This window comes from Electrophorus electricus, chromosome 22, assembly GCF_013358815.1.
Source record: "Electrophorus electricus isolate fEleEle1 chromosome 22, fEleEle1.pri, whole genome shotgun sequence".
Lineage (NCBI taxonomy): Eukaryota > Metazoa > Chordata > Actinopteri > Gymnotiformes > Gymnotidae > Electrophorus > Electrophorus electricus.
The window spans coordinates 8,626,354-8,647,696 of NC_049556.1; the positions used below are offsets into that span (position 1 = coordinate 8,626,354).

Sequence of the window (21,343 nt, forward strand, 5' to 3'; positions counted from 1 at the left end):
GTCTCTTTTGATGGGTTTAGCTATCACGTAAATACACTTGTTGTAATGGTAACCTTTACTGAGGGCTCCATCACTGATTGGCTTAATGATTGCCCGATCAGTGTTACCAAGCCAGAGGCTTATCATGGTGTGATTTGATCAGTGACTCGAAGGGTTCCTAATGAGAACTTTAAAGAGAAAACAATGCATTTTCTGGACTCACCTCTGTTTAGCCTCAGGTTTACTTCACTGCTGTGAAATGGTCTAAATTGTTTTAATAGCATAGGAGTAAAGTTAATAGCGTAGATGCAGTAGTCTTATACTAATCTCAAAACAGGACCCTGTAAAAAGCTTCACTGATCTTTAACTGGTCATACTGGGCATTTCTTTTTCTATATCCCACCAGTAGGTTAGTGATGCCAACCACCAACGCACTGCATAAGAAATAAGGCTAAAACGAAACTACCTTGACCTAGAAGAAACAATCGATCGCATCTGTCAGACATGGTCGGATCATTCAAAGCGATGGACGCAGGCGACAGAAAATGCGCCTTCAAAAGAATGAGGCTGCCGCTTAAGCATGCATAAAGCATGACACCCAGACGCCCGGTTGCATTTTAAGAAGCTATTTTTAGCGCAGAACGTCACTGCGCATCGTGACGCTGCCTGGCGTGCACGCCGGGTCCGTCTCTCCGCTTGCTCCTATATGCAGAGCGGTGCTGTGCGCGCTTAGAGCAAATCGAATATAAACGGCTGATTTTGTTGCAAATGGCTTTATAGGTTGAATAGCATGAATGCTCTGCCACTAATAATAGACGAGTTCAATAATAACTGGGCAAGATGAATAACGCACAAAGAGCGTCTCATATGCAGATGCTTCAAGGAATTAATGACTTATTGAGATCTGCGTTAATTCTGTGCATGCAGCCATGTCGCAGCACACGGAGCCCAATGCCGAAACGACGGGTGTAAGCCCCGTGCGTCTTAACGGGTGTCACGGGCCCAAACCTCGCGAGCTCGAGGAACATCCCCGAGCGCTCTTTACCGGCGAGCCCGAGCCTCGGCGACGGCGCGAGCTACTGCACCTCATGAATAACGAATCGAATGACGTAAACATTGCGGCGCTCCTCTGCAGCTGGAGCGCGCACCCGAATGGGGCGGGGTCCCGGGACGAAAACCGTGACGCGCTCGTGACGTGCGCGGAGGCACTTTAATCCACTGCCGCAGGAGATCAGCCGGTAACGCGAGGAGGAGGATGCACGGTCGGTCGGAGAGGACTCACGGCTAAGAAAAAAAGACAAAAAAATAACAATAGCAACAACAACAATAATAAAACGTAAGATTGCCACAGATAACAAGGCTGACAGCAGACTACCATATTTATTGAGAATCGACGACCGACTGCACCAAAGCTCCTCCTTCTCCCGCCGTATGGTGTAGGAAGTTAAAAGCTGCGCGACAGAGGTTACCGTGCGTTCTCCTTTTTGTTCTTCACAAGGCTGTGGATACGCAAGCTAGGGTTTTGTTGTTTTTTTTTGTATTTTTACGCAAATAAATGGGTGATTACGGGTTTGGCTTGCTACAGACAGCGACTATAAACAGCAGCACTACACTGTTCGGCGGAGGCGTATTTAGATCGTACTCGACCCCCTCTCCGGTTGCTCTCGACCACTTCTCCGCCACTTCGCCGTCAGTGTCCTGCGCCAGCGCCGAGTCCCCTCCGTTCTCGCCGGTCGCTGTGCATCAGCAAAACATGCAGGATGAGCCCGTGAGGTTGACAGCCTCGCATCAGCTCCCGTCGGCCGTGCAAAACGACAACGGAAACGCGGCCGAGCCACCGCAAGCCGGCGGCAACGGCCGTAGTGGTAACCGTTCGGACTACGACGCGCTGAGCCGCTTCTCCGATTTCAAAAGCGGGGGTCGAGCCCAGTTTGGTCCGTCGCAGTCCTTCTGTGACCTTCAGCACGACCGGAAAGCACAGCGGCAGTTAAGTCATCAGCAACCTGACTTGGACTGCCAGGAGCCGCCTCCACCCCTGGGAGAATTCTCCTGCCACCTGCCGCAGCCCTACGCCGCTGAACCGCACCTTGGCGCGGACGCGGGCCACGGTCAAGCTCACGGCCCGCTGCTGGAGGAGGCAGCGACCGACGCGGTATCCGCCGCGTCGCCGTCGCCGACGTCCGTGAGTCCTAACAAGGTTAAGATCCGAATGGAGTCCCCCAGCGCTCACCTCATAAACGGCAACAGCACCGCGGGCGGCGGCCTGCTGGCCGGAGGAATCGGAGCGGGTTTTCCGAACCTCCCCCATCAAGAAATCCAGAACCCCGGGGGCGGCTCGGCTTCCCCCACCCTCCCCGGTTTCGGAACACCGTGGTCGGTCCAGACGAGCTCACCCCCACCGCCTGTTTCTAGTGCGGCAAACGCGAGTCACTCAAACGCTCTGAACCCTGCGCCCAGCACCGAACCCGACAACAACTTCTACCCGGGGATCCCCTCCTCCATTAACACCGGCTTCTTCCAGAGTTTCTCGCCAGTGTCGGCTAACCCGTGCGCCGGCATTAACTTGCAGGGCTTCAACAGTCCTTTCTCGCCGCAGATCAACGTCCCCCCCCAGCCGCCACAGAGCCGCCGGTCCCCGGTCAGTCCGCAGATGCACCCTCAGCAGGGCGCGTTCCTGCAGCAAAGAAACAACTACAACCATCACCAGGTGAGAAAACCTTCCGCGGATAAACGTCTGGATAAAAACCGAACACATTATCCGTGTGCACCTTAATGTCACCAAAGGTCATAACGATGCGAATAATGCCAATTAAATGCATGCATAAGATCTGTCACAGTAGCTCTGGTTTTTCTACGACCATTACTGTGTAATTATCGCCGGAAAGATGTAATACCGTTCCCACGTTATTGGAAGGGGTGGAAACGAGCCATTGTGAAATTTGTGCGGTGAATGCAAATGCGCCCGGTCAGTGCGTCACTCCGCACGGGCTAGGAGAAGGCCCCTGGCACGCTCTCGTCCAGATAGGGCCCGTTCATCTGAGCGTGCACCTTAATTGTTTGCGGTATTAAGAGGTCATCCGCGCTGGCAGAGTCGTTTCCTGTCAATAACACGCCGTTCGCGAGACGTGAAATTGTTAAAAGGCTTCACGTGACATACGCAGAGGCCTCAAGGACGCGCGCGCGTGGGTGAGTGTGCGTGCGTGCAGCCGCGCCTGCGTGTGTTTGTAAGCCCTTAATGAGAATGTTGATGTTAATATTGCGTTTTCACTTGCTTACCTATAAGAATAAAGAATAATTATATAGTCCAGACTGCTACTTTGCAGTTGTCTTGTACTGTACAATCTATTATATCTTCCAGGCAAGAGGAAAAAGTACATTTGGTTTAGAATTAGACTAAGCGAGCTAGGGCCCCCACATGTGCGTGCGTGTGTATGCGTGTGCGTGTGCGTGTGCGTGTGTGTGTATGCATGTGCGTGCGTGTGTGTATGTGTGTGTGTGTGTGTGTGTGTGTGCGAGTGCACGCATATGCATGTGAGGCAACAGATGGTCTACAGGAGAGAGAGAAGGAAATTATTGTGTGTTCTAGCTACCATCTCCATATATACAATGTCTAATTATACAAAATGATACACACTCAGATTGTTACTGTGGTAGAAATCTGCAACCGTTGTCTACCCACTGTGTGTGTGTGCGCATGTGTGCATGTGTGTGTGCGTGCGTGCGTGCGTGTGTGTATTTGTTCGGAATGCATGCATTATCGTTTACTCCCCTGGATTGCAGCAATTTGGAAAACAGCTCACGCTTTCTTTCCCAATGTCTAGACAGCATCGTTATTATTACCTAAACACACACACACACACACACACACACACACACACACACACACACACTCCGATATCTAATTATACACGTGGACGTTGTAGGTTATGTCGATGGGTGTGGCAAATACGCATTAGAGAGATCAGGAACAGTGCACAACGTGAAGGAACAAACACAAACACACACACACACAGACACACACACACCAATGTACCCAGCTACATTCAATGCATGTGTGTTTAGAAACATTTAAGTGTGTAACCTATTTCATTTGTAAGTTGTTTGTGTGTCTGTGTGTGTGTGTGTGTGTGTGTGTGTGTGTGTGTGTGTGTGTGAGAGAGAGAGAGAGAAAGAGTATGTGTTGCTGAAGTCACTATGCAATTAGAATTAGACGCAAAGCTCTAAAGCTTCTTACTGCTTCTGCACGGACCAGTGGTCAGACCCAAACGCGCGCGCGCACACGCACTCTTGAGCATGCGCGCGTGTTCACATATGGCCAAAAGTATGTGGACAACTAACCATCACACCTGTGTAAACTTGTTGGACATCCCGTTCCAGAGCCAAGGATATTACAATGGAGCTGGCACCCTCATTTGGGTGTGTCTGTGCCAATTTGTGCCCATTCAGTCAAAAGAGCATTTGTGATATCAGGCACTGATGCAGGCTTGCAGACAACGTTCCAGTCCCTGTTGTTCAGCGGGCCTGAGATCATGGTCCTGTGCAGGTCACTGGAGTTCCTCCACACCAAAGCCATCAAGCCATGTCTTTACAGACCTTGCTTGGTGCGCTGGGACACACATGTGTGTGTTTGGAAAGGACTTTCCAAAAAACCAGTCGTCACAAAATCGGAAGCATATAACTGTCTAAAATGTTTTTTGTGTGCTGGAGCATTACAATAGCCCTTCCCTGGAACTAAGGGGACAAAGCCAAACCCTGAAATACACCCGCAGAACATAATCGTGCTGCTGAACCAATGGCACCGTGCGTTCTGGTGGGTAGGGTTGTCCTTACATTCACCAAACCCAGAGTCACCCATTGGGCTGTCAGGGAGTGAAGCGCGATTCTTCACTCGAGAGAACGCGTTTCCACACCAGGGTCCAGCTTGCTTTACCCTTCAGCCCACCTCCCTTGGCACAGGGCACACAGTCATTTTAGGATTGTGTGCCCCTGCCTGGCCATCGAAGCCCCTAAAGGTCTTGATGCCCAGGTGTTGTGTTGATGTTGCTTTCAGAGTGAGTTTGGGAATTTGCAGGGAGTGATGTAACAGATAATAGGTGATTTGGATGAGTTTATGCACATTTAAACTCACTGAGCTCTTCTCTATGACTCATGCTACTGCATGCAGTGTTTGTCTATGGAAATTGCATGGTTATGGATTTGATTTTATGCTCCTTTTAACAATAGATATGGCTGAAACACCTGAACTCAATAAACTCTCCCTCTGTCTCTTCCGCAATAGCCCATGATGAAACAGTCCCTGTGGGGCGGCACCCAGGGGAGTGGCTGGAACTCTGGGGGCATGTCCTGGGGAAGAGACCACCGGCGTGGGGGTGGCATGGGTATGCCTGGCTCTCTCAGCCAGGTCTCCCCCATGAAGAAGCCATTCTCCAGCAACGTCATCGCGCCGCCAAAGTTCCCCCGCTCCAGCTCAGCCCTGGGGCCCAAGTCCTGGATTGAGGAGACCGTGTTCCGCACAGACAGCAACTGCAACACACTGCTGCCTCTGCAGGTGCGAACAACACAGACGCTGGTGTGTGTGTGTGTGTGTGTGTATGTGCGTGTGTGTGTGTGTGTGTGTGCGCGCACATGCATGCAGGTGTTTGTGTGGTAGGTGCTTCAGTGGATGGTAGCAAAAGAAGAGTTGGGAAACCATCCAAACTTAAAAACGCGTCAGAATCACGGCATGGTCGCTGCGACCAAGGTGCAGAACAACACACCTCATCATATTAGAGACCAGTCAGATTCAGTCATGTTTTACATTACATTTACATGTCCAGTCATATTCAGTCATCTCCAATCATATTCAGTCATATTCAGTCATGTCCAGTCAGATTCAGTCAGATTCAGTCATGTCCAGTCATGTGCAGTCTGATTAAATCCGGTCCAGTCAGATTCAGTCATGTCCAGTCACATTCAGTCATATCCAGTCATATTCAGTCATGTACAGTCAGATTCACCCAGATTCAGTCATGTCGAGTCATTCAGTCACATTCAGTCACATCCAGTCATAGGATCCAGTGTGGATTCTCTGCTTCTTTAAAAGTTTGTGGAGTTTGGTCAAATGGAGAATTGGTTAAAGGACTCATAATAGATTGAGACAGAAATAATCCCAGTATAAAAGAGGAAAAAGTATGTCTGTGTGTGTGTGTCTGTGTGTGTGTGTCTGTGTGTGTGTGTTTTGTGTCTGTGTGTCATCAGCGTGTAAGGGGATCTTTCATAGGCTAACCATTGTGTCTGCTAACCTCATCTCGATCTCAGCCACACGCGAGCACGTGCATTTGTCTGTATTCATGCGGTTGCCTCCTTCATTCACCCATCTGTGTGCTCATGTCTGTCCGGCCCGGCAGAGCCCTGCTTTAGGTCACTAAAGCAGACGGGCCTTCAGCAAGCTCTGTGTGTAGAGGTGAATTAGGTCCAGCTTCCCCATTCCCATGTCAGCTTTTCATGGAGGGACGGGTTGGGTGCAGGTTTTACCAGTTAGTGCCAGCTGGGCAACACAGTTGTTCCCATTGGCAACTGTTGATCCAGCAACATGGTGGATCTGCTTCCCGAGGTGAACTGTGCACAGGATTAAATGCAAATGAGTATCTGATTACTCAGTGTCTGACTCAAAAACCAAATGTGGAGGTATTGCTTACTGTATCTTTGGGTGCGTCCATTTTCCATATATACTTTGGTGATCTATGTCACCTTATCTTCCATATAGTGTAGCTATAGGTTTTGTGTTACTAATGGCAACTAATATGATCCCTCTCAGATGACTTCCATGATTGTGAAATCCAGTTGATTGCAGAAACTTTGAGTGGAACTTTGACCATATCGGTTCGTGTAAGAATCGAGAGATTCTTGTTTATGGCATGAAGTGTATGACAGGTGTAGCATAAGCCATATCCACAATGGGATGAGTACGTGTGCAATTACTTGACATTTCAGACCAAGTTAAGCCAGCTCTTCTCTGTGGTGGAGGAGTCCTTTAAAGGATCTTTCCAGCGCTGTGTGTGTTGCCTGGCGACAGGCCGGCGTGTTTTTCTGCTCGTGTGTTTCCGACTGACCGTGCCTCGTCACTTTCTCCTCTTCCTCGTTCCTGCGCCCTTCCTGGAGTTTGGAATGCCTCTCATTCCTCACATGTCTCCTCTGCTCGCCCTCCTTCCCAGATTTCCGTTTGTCTCACGCTTGTGACTCTGGGCGGCGGGGGTTGGGGGGGGGGGCATTGAGATAAACAGCCGGACAGGGGTACAGAAAGATGGGAGGAGAATATATGAGTTAGGGGGGGAGAGAGAGAGAGAGAGAGAGAGAGAGAGAGAGAGAGAGAGAGAGAGAGAGAGAGAGAGAGAGAGAGAGAGAGAGAGAGAGAGAGAGAGAGAGAGAGAGAGAGAGAGAGAAAAACATACATAATCTTGAACTGAGAAACATAATCTCTGTGTCCTATCAAACTGTTCCATATAGATTAATTAGACATTTATTGATACTGGTCACAGTCTGCGCTCCAGACAGTGTAGGGACTGGCAGTGTTCTGAGAGATCTCACACTGACAGTTGGGCTTTGGGTTCTGTGTGTCTCTGACACGCGCCTGGTGTTCAGCTGTTTCTCACCCTCTTTATTTTTGGCAACTAGTGCTAATGCTATCTTTGGTCTCGCTAACACTTCCCCAGCAGCGCTGTGTGCCGAGGGGGCCGGAGCGCTGAGGGTCGGCACTGCTCTGGAAAGAGCTGGTCCAGAGCTGAGCCCAAACCATTTAAAGGAATCCAGAAACCATTAGGAAACCAGTGTCTGTGACAGGTTGTTACAGGAGCCTTGTGGATGTGACATCCTTCCTGCTGTCTGTGCGTGCGTGCGTGCGTGCGTGTATGCACGCATGTGTGTGTGGGCGCGTGAGCGTTGGGCAATTGGTCAGCTGTAGTCGTGATATATATGGCAGACAGATGGCATTATATAGCATCTGCTCCATTCATGTGGACATGTATGTTTTTATGTATTTTTCTGTACTTAGAAAACAACAGAAAAATCTGCTGACCGCAAACACGTATAACGAACAGCAGTCGTTGCGACACGTATAACGAACACCGGTCGTTGCGACACGTATAACGAACACCGGTCGTTGGGACACGCGTCGCGAACACCGGTCCTTGAAACACGCATCACAAACACCGGTCGTTGAGACACATATAACGAACACCAGTCACTGAGAATGAGATCAGCAGCTGCCCTTGTAAGTATGGGCTTCCAATATAAGTGTGATTTGAATGATAAGACTCAGAGAGAGAGAGAGGTAGAAAGGTTAGTCTGAAGAACGCAGGACCAAGCCTTTAACGGGGGGGTGGGCACGGGACCAAGCTTTTCCTGGGGGGGCTTGGCACAGGACTGAGCCTTTAACCGGGGAGTGGGAGCGTGGGAATATGCCCTTAGTGGATTGTTTTAACAGGGTACTGTTGGTGTCCCGCTCCACACAGGCGGAGACAACAGCCCGTTAAAACAATCTGCCCATCAGCTCCAACAGTGCTACAGCAACACAGTCCTTAGCTGAATACCGGCCACTATTACTGTTCTGTAATGAGCAGAGACTCAGAAGATGTAGACGGCTCAGGCAATGGGACACTGTTCTTCTCAACCACTCCAGCACTGAGTCAGAGCTAAACCACACAAGGCTTTTCCATTTCAGTTAACATTTAGCTCAAATCTGGGCCAGAAAAACAAGCCCATGCTTTGTGTGGCCACTTTTTTGTGATTTGATTCAAAGCACCTGCTGGACTACAAAGCACTTTTTAAAGGACAGTCCTCTTTAAATAGCGCAGTCTGTTCCTGGACAGGGTTGACTCTTGGAGAAGTGAGCCATGCGCGAATGTGGAAGAGAGGAGTGTTATGTAGTTCAGGCAGCCATGGAGAATAAAGGCACTCACGGTAGGAGAGGCGTGAGCGGATGGAGTGGTCAGAACTGAACCTGGCGCAGTCAGCCAAGAGCTTAGCTTCTGGTCCCAGACATGGTTTTCATGGCCTCTGTTGACGCATCCAATGCTTCCACATACAGTCGTGTCAGAACATAGTGTGCCTGCACGTGTGTGTGTGGGTGTGTATGTATACTACTAGTGTACTAAAATAGTTTCAGAGCAACAGCATAGGATGCCCTTCTGACATTTATAGCAAAGTAGAAAGAGATGTTATCTGCCTTACACACACACACACACACACACACACACACACACACGCACGCACACACTCACTCACACAATGTGTGGTGGATGTTCTGAAGGTCAGCATTCCCTGGATCTCATCTCACATGAACCAGCGCAGAAGGAATGTCTCAGCAAGCACTTGGCTACATCCATGTAATCCTGTAAAGTTGCGGACTAGGTCGCCGTGGTTTCCTCGTGGGTGCACGGAGCTAGAACACTGACTCTTTCTCTCTGTGTGCGTGCTCGCTCTCTCTCTCTCTCTCTTTCTCTCTCTTTTTCGTTCTTTCTTGCAGGATCGGAGCAGAATGTACGACAGCCTGAACATGCACTCACTGGAGAGTTCTCTGATCGACATCATCAGGGCCGAGCAGGACCCTCTGAAGGGTAAGACCCACTTCCTGCCTCCGACCCCGCGCTCACTAATAAGACCTCGCCTCCCGTCACAGACCCGGCCTGCTGAATTACCAGCGTTCAGAAACCTCTCCCCCCGGACGGAAGGCCATTTGTCAGCAGTGTTTTTTTTTCTGCAGAAACCAGCAAAGCCATTTGTTCAGTTAGTCACAGTCAGCCACTGAGAGGTTGACTGGACCACAGCACAATCCGGTGAGCTGGTGATCAGTTTTGGGAATTCTTTTTGATTCATGTAAACGAGTTCATATTAATCCGTGTTCCAGTACATGTGACTGAGCCCCTGAAACCTCAGGATGTTTTGCTTGGTAGCCTGTTTGTTCAGGAAACGTCCCTGTGTGGTACTGGGAGCTGGAGCAGAGTGTTAGGCTGAGGCCTGGGTGTGGCTGTGTACTGCAGTACTACTCTGACCTGCCCCCTGCTGTCATAAGCGGCTGTGCTCACTGCAGGGGGGTGTGGCGAGAGAGTGATAGAGAGTGATAGAGAGTGATAGAGAGGGAGAGAGAGTGATAGGGAGGGAGGGAGGGAGAGAGAGGGAGAGAGTGATAGGGAGAGAGGGAGAGAGTGATAGGGAGGGAGGGAGAGAGAGGGAGAGAGAGTGATAGGGAGAGAGAGTGATAGAGAATGATAGAGAGGGAGAGAGTGAGGGAGGGAGGGAGAGAGCGAGGGAGAGAGAGGGAGAGAGAGTGATGGGGAGAGAGAGTGATGGGGAGAGAGAGTGATGGGGAGAGAGGGATGGGGAGAGAGAGAGAGAGTGATGGAGAAAGAGAGAGTGTGTGATGGGGAGAGAGAGAACTCTAATTTTGTGTTCAAATCTAAATTAATTCTTTCTTTTTTTTTTCTTTTTTTTAACCAATGAACAGTTTATTATAACTAGAACATTCCATTCTTTGACTGGAGAGGACACAACAAGGACTCAGAGGACAAGAAAACCAAACAGAAGTGTCCTGAATAAAGCACTGACTGTAAAGACCATTGCACTGACAAATCTCAAACTAGGACACTTTGACACCAACGGCACCATACGTTAAGGTATGGTGGGGGATAGGTCTGTGATGCTCTGTGTGAACTAGGCCCATGAGTAAGGCTGCTGAGATCACGACAAAATGCCCCGAGGTCCTAACGGCAGAGAACGTGCTGACTCTAGTCTCAGAAACATGAAAAACTGCTTTGTGCTTTTGGAATGCACAGTGCCTGGGCTGCAAAAGCCACTAGTGCTCATGGAAAACAAACAGATAAGGCCTTAGTTTTTCCATGGACAGAGAGATTTGTAGGTTTCCCTCAGTAGAACAGGAGTTAGTGCTGTTTCTAGAAGCTTTTTGGGGGGGGGGTTAAACACACAAAAGATGGTTCAATTAAGTCCTTAGAATCCAACAGTCTCATGATCCCACTGGTAGCTCAGTGGTTAAAGTACTTGACTAGTAATCAGAAGGTTGCTAGTTCAAGCTCCACCACCCAGTTGCCACTGTTGGTTCCCTGAGCAAGACCATCAATGCTTGATTGCTCAAGTTGTATTCAGTCATAATTGTAAGCTGCTTTGGATAAAAATGTTGTAAATGTGCTAAGAAGCCTTGAAAGACCTTCAGTAGATAACCATCTGAAGTGCTTCTGTTCTCCATCAATAACAGATTTGGTAAGGCTTCTGTTTTTTGGTTGGTGAATGTGGGATGTTTTGAATTGAACGGGTGGCTAGCCAGGGACATGCACAGTGAGTGAAGCGCCATCGAGGCGTTGTCGTCGGGCTAGTTGGGGCTAGTTTGTGCCACTGATCTGCAAGACATTTCTGACTGTTTCTGTCTCCATGGAACAGATCACATGGCAATGAGTCACAATGAACAACAAACCGAACTCAGTACAGAGGACCCCACCTTCACATTAGCTGCGAGGCTTCACCTTGTTTCAGCCATTCTGTCAGCACCCCGTTTTCCCATTTGTCTATGTGTCTCATGCAGCTTTCTGTCTGTCTGTCTCTCCGTCTGTCTGTCTGTCTGTCTCTCTCCCACGTTCAGGCCGCATGGGATGCCCACATCCTGGTGCCGATGGCCTGCTCATGCTCAATGGTAATTATACCAGCCAATCACATCTCTCACTGCTCCTCCCTACTGACCCTGCCTGCCCTTCCACAGTACCTGTCTTACAGTGCAACGTGGGACTTTTAGTCTAAGTGTGTCATCATTTCAAATGACCTGGAGTAATTATTGGCTGTTTATTAAAATGCTCACCAAGTATCCAGACACGTGCTTAAATGGAGTTGACCATGTACATGCATCATAGGAAGGTGTTTAGTTGAAGCGCATTGCGTGCATTTGAAAACACCTTTTGGCATTCGTTCTCTGTGTCTGGCTAAGGACGAGCTCATGCAGTCGAAAGGTATTTCATTAATTTACCATGTTTCATATTTTTAACGTTCGAAGATAATCGATTCGTGTACTCTCAAGTGGCGCCAACAGAGAAAGAATTTTGAGTTGCGCGTTTCCGCTTTTGACCCAGGGCCAGCAGGGGGCGCTGACGATAAGCTCCGTTTGGGAGTCTAGGTCGCATGCACTTGCCACGCACGCTGCAGCTGCGGTTCTCCACCGTTCTGTTCGGTCATGTGCAATTTCGCGAAGAGCGTGTCCTCCATATTTGGTAGCGCACTAACGATCGCTCGAGGTCTCAGAGAGCCGCGTGTGGCGTTGCGGAGTCGAGCCCTTTTTTTTTTTTCTGTGTAGAGTCTGACGTTTCCTGCCATCCTGTTCACTCAAGGCTGCGCGACCTTCGAGGTATTTTCTGAGCGGCACGTATGACAGCTGGTCCCAGATCACTCCCTGTGCTCATGTCGCTGCTATCACCATTGTTGTAAAATGCAAAAGCTGATCTTAGTTCAGCGCTTATTAGTTAAAAAGTTTAAAATGACTCCCGACTTTTATTTATTTATTTATTTATTTTGTCCGCAGTTTCCCTAGGTAGAAAAAAAATATGGATTCCCGTGTGTTGGCCCGACAGGTGTGTTGTGTTTGTCGGCGTCCTGCTTTTTAACTGCGCCGTGACTGCCCGTCTCCGGTGTACCACATTGGACGGCGAAAAAAGAAAACTGACCCTTCCAGAGTTCCCGAGTCATGACTTCACCGTAGAACGGAGACACTCGAGAATGCGGGCCCGTTCTACATTTGCATGCGGCTTGTGACTGGACAAGGAAAGGCAGCGCCGGCCAATCAGCTCTCGCCCAGCGCCAGCCTCTGGCCCGGCCAGGGGCCGTGTGGTCCCGCTGCTGCCGCATGGCCACGTTCGTGTGGCGATTTCGTGTCCGCAGAAGCCTGTCGGGTTGTGTCACAACAAAAGAGAGCGTGTGAGCCGATCTGTTTCCATTTTAAAATTGACTATGCCCGCTCTAACCGCAAGCAATGCATAGGCCATCGCACACGGTGATGAAACGGCGCTCGGGGTCGTGCCGGGTTAGTGGCGATTAAACTGAAGCAAAAAACAATGCAGGCAGTCCATAGCATGTCTAGTTTTCCACAATCGCAGCACCCAAACTCATGTTTAGTCAAATGACTGAGGGGATACGTATCAGAGTAGGTCACATGACTCGTTCAGTTCTGGTCATGTGATTGCATACTATGGGTAACATGACGGGGGGGGGGGGGTTAGTGATAATTGAATTTGTCATGAATAATGGCCACTGACCAGCTTTTATCAGACTTAAGGCGGTTTCTTAAAAAGGAAACTGCATCATGAAGACACTTGGCCTATTAATGCGCGTCATTGCTGAAATAAGCTTCACAGGGCAATTTTCTGCAATATTCTGCATCGAAACACACTACCAAACATTCAGTTTAAAATGTTTCTTCTCTGTATGTCTATATGTGCGTGTGTGCATACGTCTATGTGTAAACCCAGACTGAAGTTATCGCTAAGTTGAAGCTTCCACTCGTGTCATAGTTGTCTCTACTCTGTTCTGTTTACACGCAGCAAGGAGCTTCGGGAGACGGCGAGGTAAAGTCCACTTCCTGTGCCCGGTAGCATGGCTGAAACCGCGCGCTTGTCTCTGAGTGTGCGAACGTCTGCGCGGGCGTGTGCGTGTTACACTTGCACTCACGGCAGCTGGAAGTGATGCACCACGGCGCTCACACGCAGCTTGCCGCCTCCTGGAGCCTGACGTCCGCTGTCCAGCCTCGAGCTGAACGCAGCAACATCTGCGGGCCCGTTTTCACTAAAGCAAACAGCTCGCGGTGAAATGGCCGCCAGCGCGTTCAGCTCGGGTCATGCGCTCGGTGTTGAGCACGATGTGCGACGATTTGCCAAGTTACCGCTTGTCTTGGCGGTTTTGCATACGTAACGCTGCTTTAGGAATGTAGCAAAAATGCTCTCAAGTCAGTTATCCATTCTAGATGCAGAAATGCTGATGGATAAATGGGCTACCTGCTGAAAGATTTATGTAGGTCTAAGCATTTGTCTTTATCACCTTACCTTTTAATTCTATCTATCTATCTATCTATCTATCTATCTATCTATCTATCTATCTATCTATCTATCTATCTATCTATCTCTATCTCTCTCGCTTGCTTTTCTGGTCTCTTCTACAGGACGTTCCTCCCTGTTTCCCATTGATGATGGTCTCCTTGACGACGGGCATGGTAACCAAGGTGTTCCAGGGATCTTGGGTTCTTCCAGTTACCCACATCACAATGGGGAGCGCATGGAAAGGTTTTCCCGTAAAGTGTTCGTGGGTGGCCTCCCCCCAGACATAGATGAAGGTGAGCTGGAAACCCTTTTAAAATTATTATTTTTTTGAATGAATATTTATTGTAGTGTTTCACCTTGTGTTGCTATTACAGTTGTAATAAATGTAACGGGTTATTTCATTTACTTAAAATCGACTTTGAATCCGTCTTTCAAACACAAGTCTCCAAAGTAATTCAGCGTATTTCCAGGAAGTCTCCAATTTCCCAATTTCTTTCTTATTCTTCTCTGGCTCTCATTTCCTGCCTTCTCATCCCTGAAATGCAGACGAGATCACGTCCAGCTTCCGGCGGTTCGGCCACTTGGTGGTCGATTGGCCACATAAGGCAGAGAGCAAGTCTTACTTCCCCCCGAAAGGTAATCGCACAGCACTACCCAGCCAGCCGCCCGTTCCGTGGGGGTCTTCAGCCGTGGGCCACGCCTGACAGCTCAGGCTTTTGGCTTTTGGTAATTTCATCAAGTACACCTCATTTGGAACTCTCCTAAAAAAAGAGAGAGCGAGACTAGATGTCTTTTTCTGAGTCAGTCAGATGAGTCTGACATACAGCACAAACGGTGAGATCAAACTCAAACTTTTTTGCCAAGCTTAAGAAATGTGTTAGAATAGAAATCAGTACTTATCAAGTACTTATGGAGTCCCACACAGCACTATTGATAGAGTTAACAGACTGGTCCTAATAGTCAGACTGGACATAATGGTTTGACTGGTTGTAATGGTTTGGCTTGGCTTCTGCTGACAGTGTCTTCATGGAAACCATTGCAAATGAAAAGAAAAATAGCATTTTCTAGTAAGCAGCTTTCTTTGCAAAACCAAATGTGTGCAGTACTGAGACTGCACTTTGCTTTATTATAAATAATTCCTTTAAATATGTTCATACATTCATTTAAAATACTTTATAAAAATGTATATGAGTCATTATGCTGACAATAGCCCCAAAATATTCAGAGAAAGCTGGTTTTTGTGTGTGTGGTAAAATGTCCCTTAAAGAAATACAAAATCCTCACAAAGCCGTGGGCATTAAAGCCTATAATTCACCACCAGAATGTGTCCTACATATTCAGTCTTTTAATATTTCTACTCTCAAGTAAATGTTGCAAAGTTTACATTTGTACATCGAACTAACTCTAAGCTGTGGGAAAAATTGGCTGCTGACAGTTGACAGGCTTTTTTTTTTTTTTTTTTTTTTTTTTTTTTTTTTTGGGTCCCCGTTGCCAAGGTTACGCCTTCCTGCTGTTCCAGGAGGAGAGTTCAGTGCAGGCCCTGATTGAAGCTTGTCTAGAGGAGGACAGCAAGCTCTACCTGTGTGTGTCGAGTCCCACCATCAAAGACAAGCCCGTGAGTGTGCCCAGTCTCCAAGCTCAGGGGTGCGCCGCCGAACCGGGCTCACTGCAATGAGCTGAAGGAAATAATCACCTCCCCACCCCCACCCCCCACCCCCCAGCCGCAGTGCGGAGTAGCACGCATACAAATGGAGTTTCAGCGTACACGTCCGGTAATGCAGCCAGACCGTATTCCTCGGAAGAGTGGGATCGGACAGCTCAGGGAAAGATAAATGCATGAGCTATAAACAGTTTGTTCAGTTCATCACTGTCGAAATCCAACCTCAGTTTCCGTTACCGGGTGGTTATATAAAAACGAAACACCAGCTGGTTTAGTCTTTGTTCTTTCCTCTATAGCCAGAAGCGCCACCATGCGGCATTAGTGTGCGCTGACTTGTGAATCGTGATGTTCAGGTCCAGATCCGTCCGTGGAACCTGAGCGACAGCGACTTTGTGATGGACGGCTCCCAGCCCCTGGACCCCCGCAAGACCATCTTTGTGGGCGGAGTGCCACGTCCACTCAGAGCAGGTAGCACTCTTTCACGTGGTCGGTCAACTTTTTACCATCTTTTTCCGGCTTTCCGGTCCTTGGAGGGTTGTCCTGTGTGCTTTTGTCTGACAGCTGCCCCCTGTCCAGTCCTGCAGTGTCAAGCCATGTCCTGGGGTTTTCTACACTACATAATTCAGTACAGTTTCACTACTCTAACATGACGTGATTTAGCACACAGAAAGCAGGATAACTGGATGAGTATAACTGTAATATAGTAAGATATGGGAAAAGTATTTACAGTAATATAGTAATATATGGGAAAAGTATTTACAGTAATATAGTAAGATATGGGAAATAAGTATTTATAGTATTTTAATTGGATGTTGCATGAAAACTGCAGACCTAAGCTACCTAAGATATGTGAGTGATATGTAAACATTTGAAACTTTGTTTTTTGAGGTGGTTTTTTTGTTTGTTTGTTTTTTTTTTTGCATGCTTCAGTTGAGTTGGCTATGATCATGGACCGTCTGTATGGCGGTGTGTGCTATGCGGGAATCGACACCGACCCAGAGCTCAAGTACCCTAAAGGGGCAGGACGTGTGGCCTTCTCCAATCAGCAGAGCTACATCGCAGCCATTAGCGCCCGATTCGTCCAGCTGCAGCACGGTGATATTGACAAACGGGTACAAGAGCCAATAAGAATTCTGCTTCATTTGGCGTCTCTGTGGGTGCATGGGTGCATGCGTGGGTGTGTATGTGTGCCCAAGAGTAAATGTGAAAAGTTAGAGGAGTTCTAGTGCAAGTGTGTATGTATCTGAACATGGAAAAAAAAAAGAGCCTGATGAAGGAAAGCTATGGTATCTTACTGGAACTTATCAAATCGAGCTAAACGAATAATTTTTTTTCTTTTACCAGCAATGACTAAGTCTGTTAAGTTCAGGCCAAAGTATATAGTCATTAACCTGCTCGCGCTCTCTCTCTCTGAGGTTCCTTTAACAGTGTCCTCCCTCACCTGCAGGTGGAGGTGAAGCCCTACGTGCTGGATGACCAGCTGTGTGACGAGTGCCAGGGGGCACGCTGTGGGGGCAAGTTCGCGCCCTTCTTCTGCGCCAACGTCACCTGCCTGCAGTACTACTGCGAGTTCTGCTGGGCCAACATCCACTCGCGTGCCGGCCGCGAGTTCCACAAGCCACTGGTCAAAGAGGGCGCCGACAGACCACGCCAGATCCACTTCCGCTGGAACTAGCGCGCCCACGCCGAGGTGGTCCGGAACAGCACCGCATGTTTGGCAAGAAAAAGAGCTTAGAACCCAAGTTATCAGTACAGAGCACCTAACAGTATACAGTATATAGAGATCTATGAATATATTCACCTTTATCTTTTTGTAGCATCCAGAAACGCTACGTGCCTCAGTTGTTTTGTTTTTGTTTGTTTGCTTGTTTGTTTGTTTATCTTCACCATTTGCTCCTCCTCCTCCCCTACGTCCCCTCCCGCATCTCAGGCTCAGAACCGTTTTTTGTGGTACTTTCATGTTTTTTAAAAAAGGAGATTAACAATTTTTATTTTTTTTTATTTTTTTTTTTTTTGTAGTTTTTCGAATTATTTTTATATGTGAGATTTAAAAAGTAGATATGAGTGTTGTTGTTTTGTGGTTTTTTTTGCATGGGGGGCAGCTAGTTTGTCCGTCCGTCTGTCTGTCTGCTGCTATTACCCCCCCCCCCCCCTAGTGGGCAAAGTGCGCAATTGTCTCTGGAAAACCCTTGACGTTATCTCTGATGCCTGCCCTGGGTCTTCAACCAAAGGTAGCAAAATACTCGTGAGCATGAAAAGGAGCCATTTCTGCCATAGAAAACAATATTTTTTTCCCTCCCCTCTATTGTGTTTGTGCTCTTAAAAGTGACAAAAGAATAATCCTGAAATAAGAATGAGTTCGTCTATTTTTGCTCTCCATATTTGACCTGCAAAAAGAATGATACCTCAGACCTGCGGATCTGGTTTGTTATTGCTCTACCTAGCAATTTAATCACAAGCTATATGAGACGCTTTGCTGCTATAATTCTGATATAATTAATAGATGTATAGTTGTGATACCTAATGGCATCTTTAACGGAATCATTGAAAATGAAAATGCAGCGTCCATTCTGGAACAGGCGGACCGTTGCCGTGGAGGAGTGGAGTGAACAACAAGTGCATGTTTGTATCCTTGCATCGTTTGCATGTGGTAGGCTATAGAGGTTTCCAACACGTATAGGACAGAAAAAAGACATAAGACTCATTTTATTGATAAACTGAACACTACGTAGCATGAGAGATAATTAAAAAAAAAAAAGTTAGACTCTCAAGTATAAGATAATACCAATAACAATGAACATTACAAAATGCTAAGTTGAAAGTTCTTACTAAAAAAAAAACCTTTGCATGCATTGATGTGATAATTTGTTTACATACATTGTTCTGCGAAAAACGTCATTAGGGTTAGCGAGTTCCACCATTTTGTGTATCAATGGTTAGTGAAGAAGCAGTGTGCTGTCTAGTGCTTGTGTGTCTCGTCTCTGTGTCGTGTGACTAGTTATGTATGGATTCAGGTTTTAGTTTAGTTACGATGTAGAAAGAGGAAAGTTAGAACATCTCAACATTTTGCCTTTGCCCTACTGAACAACCCCTCCCACTCCATTCAGAGCCTGCGACACATCACCCGCAGGTGGCGGCTACGGGCCGAAGGTCTGTTGATTTGCGCCACTTAAATGTACCGTTTATCTAGTTGTCCATTACTGTAGGCATCAGTGCTTGTGGAGGTGACTCGAAGGAAGCCAGAGCACAGGCTGCCATTCCTTAAAAGACACTCAGCCTGCTCCAGACTGCGCTGTCTTTCAACTATCAACGTGTGTGTGTGTGTGTGTGTGTGTGTGTGTGTGTGTGTGTGTGTGTGTGTGTGTGTGTGTGTGTGAAATTTACAAGAATCATAGATCTAGAATACAGATATAGGTGGAGATGGACCTAAAACTAGAAGAGTTAAGAAAGAGAGCAACCCAATCGATATTTTTAAAGTAAATGTTTTTGTAGCGAATGTTTTCCTTTTTTGGTCTGCACAAATCTTGTTGTCTTGGGCCCTCCCATTGTAATCAAGTGCAACTCTGTAGAACAGTGTTAGGGACAATCTCTGTAAGCAGTGGACGCTGGACACTCCGGCAGCCATTTGGTACTGTACTCATTTTTAGTTCGTCTCTATCTGTCTGTCTAGCTGTCTCTCTGTTTGTTTGGTCTCTCTTTTCTCTGTTATCTGTCTATCTACTCTTTCTCTAGATCCCTGTTTTTTTTGTGTCTTTGGTAATATATCCAGTGCCCTGGAGCGCTGTCCTGAGTATTTGTGACTTGATTGTTTACGTCTCTGCTGTTACCACATTGAGAAGTTGGAGTGTTTTATTTACTGTTTTGTTTTTTGTTTTTTTTTTAAACATATTTATTTGTTGATGCGTCACGAATCCTCAGGCCATCAAATTTCTACTTACATGAGAACATGCACTAATTTTCTGTACATCCCTGGCAGATCATTGTTATTGGATTCTGCTGTACACTTCAATCCATCATCTGGTCAGTTTTAAAAAGCCAAACTTTTGATTTTAAGAGCTAAAAAGCAATCTTTTTTGTACCGTAGAAACTGTCTTCAATTCTACCTTTACTGAGTAAGTCCTATTATTTAATAGTCTCTTTTTTCATAACTTGATGCCATTGTGCAAGATCCTGGGCCCATACTGATCTGTGGTAGTAGTGACTGCCCACTGCCGCACTCTGAAAGAGCTGTGGTGATCTGGGAATGTGGCCAGGGCCCAGCAGGGTGGAGCCAACAGCTGTCCATCAGAAGGGTGAACCAATGGCAGCATTAGGACTAGTGAGACCCATGAAGGAAAAAGGCTATTCTACTGAGCCTTCTAAAATGGCTGAAGGAAGTGACACCCTTATGGGAGTGTTCATATTGTCAGCACATCCCTTTAATTCTCTGCTGTTTGAGTTTGTGATCAGTACTGTGTCGTCTTCTCCGTGTGGGATGCTGTTGTCTTGTACACGTGCGTTGTGTTTTCCTGTCTTTTATTATTATTTTTTTTTTGTATGACAAGATCATATTTATTTCACTATTTTTGTAGACAACTATTTGATTTGGATTGTATTTTTCTATTTCAGTTATTTTACACACTGCGTTTTCCTAATTATTGGGCAATGATTTGTATGATTCTGTTCACAAGCAGGCTTTCTGTTGAGATATATATATATATATATATATATATATATATATATATATATATATATATATATATATATATATATATATATATATATATATACAAGGAAATCCTTAACAAAAATATTTTAGAATCACCCATGAAATTGTGTATAGTGATATATTAATATATGATTCATTTTAACATGATTAATATATAAGTTTGTCATGTCTTTTATTTTAAGGAAGAAAAAATCAAGGGTTTATTTTCATGGAAAACACTTGAGACTCTCCCCCCGGTTGCATTGAGACCGTGCAGGTCTCTCCTCACTGATACGCAGAAACTTGAATATAACACATTTTGAAAGGCTGACTAACCTCGAATCTGTGTTGTGACGTGCAATACTGTTTCTAATGTTTGTATAAAAAAAGTGAGAATTACAGTGTATACCTTTTTAATGCAGATTTATTTTTTTCATTGCATATTTTGCAAATTTCTGATTCACGGTGTCATTTTTTACTGTCAGAAAAGGATAAACCCCGTTTTTTCATTGCAACTATTTTTAAATCCAGATATCTTTGTACTGATGTAAATGATTGTAGTTATTTTGGATAGCGTTTTGCTAACAAAAAGAGAAACTTTTTCATGCATATTTCTATTTCATTTCATTTTATTTTATTTTATTCTTTTTTATTTTACTTTAATAGTAGCAAAATACTTGGAATAATTTTTCATATATGTCATTAATATTATTTTGTATTTTTATGTGGAAATATATAAATATATAATTTTATGATGCTAATTGCTAAGATATTATTTTAATTTGAATTATTTTTAAAGCTAAAATCTTTGTAATATTGTTAATGTTCCTAGTTTCTAAATCAAAGTTTGTGTATAGATTCCCTCAAGTGGTTTATGAAGTGTTCGGATTGTAATTATTAATGAATGGATCTTTGATATGCAAAACAAATATCATGTTGATTTTTATTTTGGTTTGT

The 21,343-nt window shown here is 46.3% G+C and overlaps 1 protein-coding gene and 1 long non-coding RNA gene across 5 annotated transcripts in view; one reads left to right on the plus strand and one right to left on the minus strand.

Moving 5' to 3' along the window:
* Positions 1–580, minus strand: part of LOC113589314 — a 5,739-nt gene extending 5,159 nt beyond the window's left edge. Inside the window, exons 1-2 of the long non-coding RNA XR_003411956.2 lie at positions 446–580; positions 203–243 (exon numbers count right to left, since the gene is read on the minus strand). This is a non-coding gene — a long non-coding RNA (uncharacterized LOC113589314). The remainder of the gene's footprint in view (positions 1–202; positions 244–445) is intronic.
* A 569-nt stretch (positions 581–1,149) lies between these two features.
* Positions 1,150–20,422, plus strand: cpeb2 (cytoplasmic polyadenylation element binding protein 2). Of its 4 annotated transcripts, XM_035521380.1 has the most exons (11): positions 1,150–2,686; positions 5,258–5,527; positions 9,482–9,572; positions 11,606–11,656; positions 13,548–13,571; positions 14,162–14,332; positions 14,586–14,675; positions 15,536–15,654; positions 16,053–16,167; positions 16,630–16,811; positions 17,147–20,422. In XM_035521380.1, the coding sequence occupies exons 1-11, from the start codon at positions 1,535–1,537 to the stop codon at positions 17,372–17,374; spliced, it is 2,493 nt and encodes an 830-aa protein (XP_035377273.1). In that variant the 5' UTR covers positions 1,150–1,534; the 3' UTR covers positions 17,375–20,422. The 4 variants fall into 4 exon arrangements, with proteins under 4 accessions (XP_035377273.1, XP_035377274.1, XP_026884705.2 ...); XM_035521381.1 differs by lacking the exon at positions 13,548–13,571; XM_027028904.2 differs by lacking the exon at positions 11,606–11,656.
* The last annotated feature ends 921 nt before the right edge of the window (positions 20,423–21,343 follow it).

Excerpts from the sequence above, each read along its gene's own strand:
- cpeb2 (XM_035521380.1), top strand. The coding sequence starts at position 1,535 with ATGGGTGATTACGGGTTTGGCTTGCTACAGACAGCGACTATAAACAGC. Across the intron at positions 9,573-11,605 it reads CGAGCAGGACCCTCTGAAGG|GCCGCATGGGATGCCCACAT; the intron begins GTAAGACCCACT and ends TCCCACGTTCAG. Across the intron at positions 16,168-16,629 it reads GCCACGTCCACTCAGAGCAG|TTGAGTTGGCTATGATCATG; the intron begins GTAGCACTCTTT and ends TGCATGCTTCAG.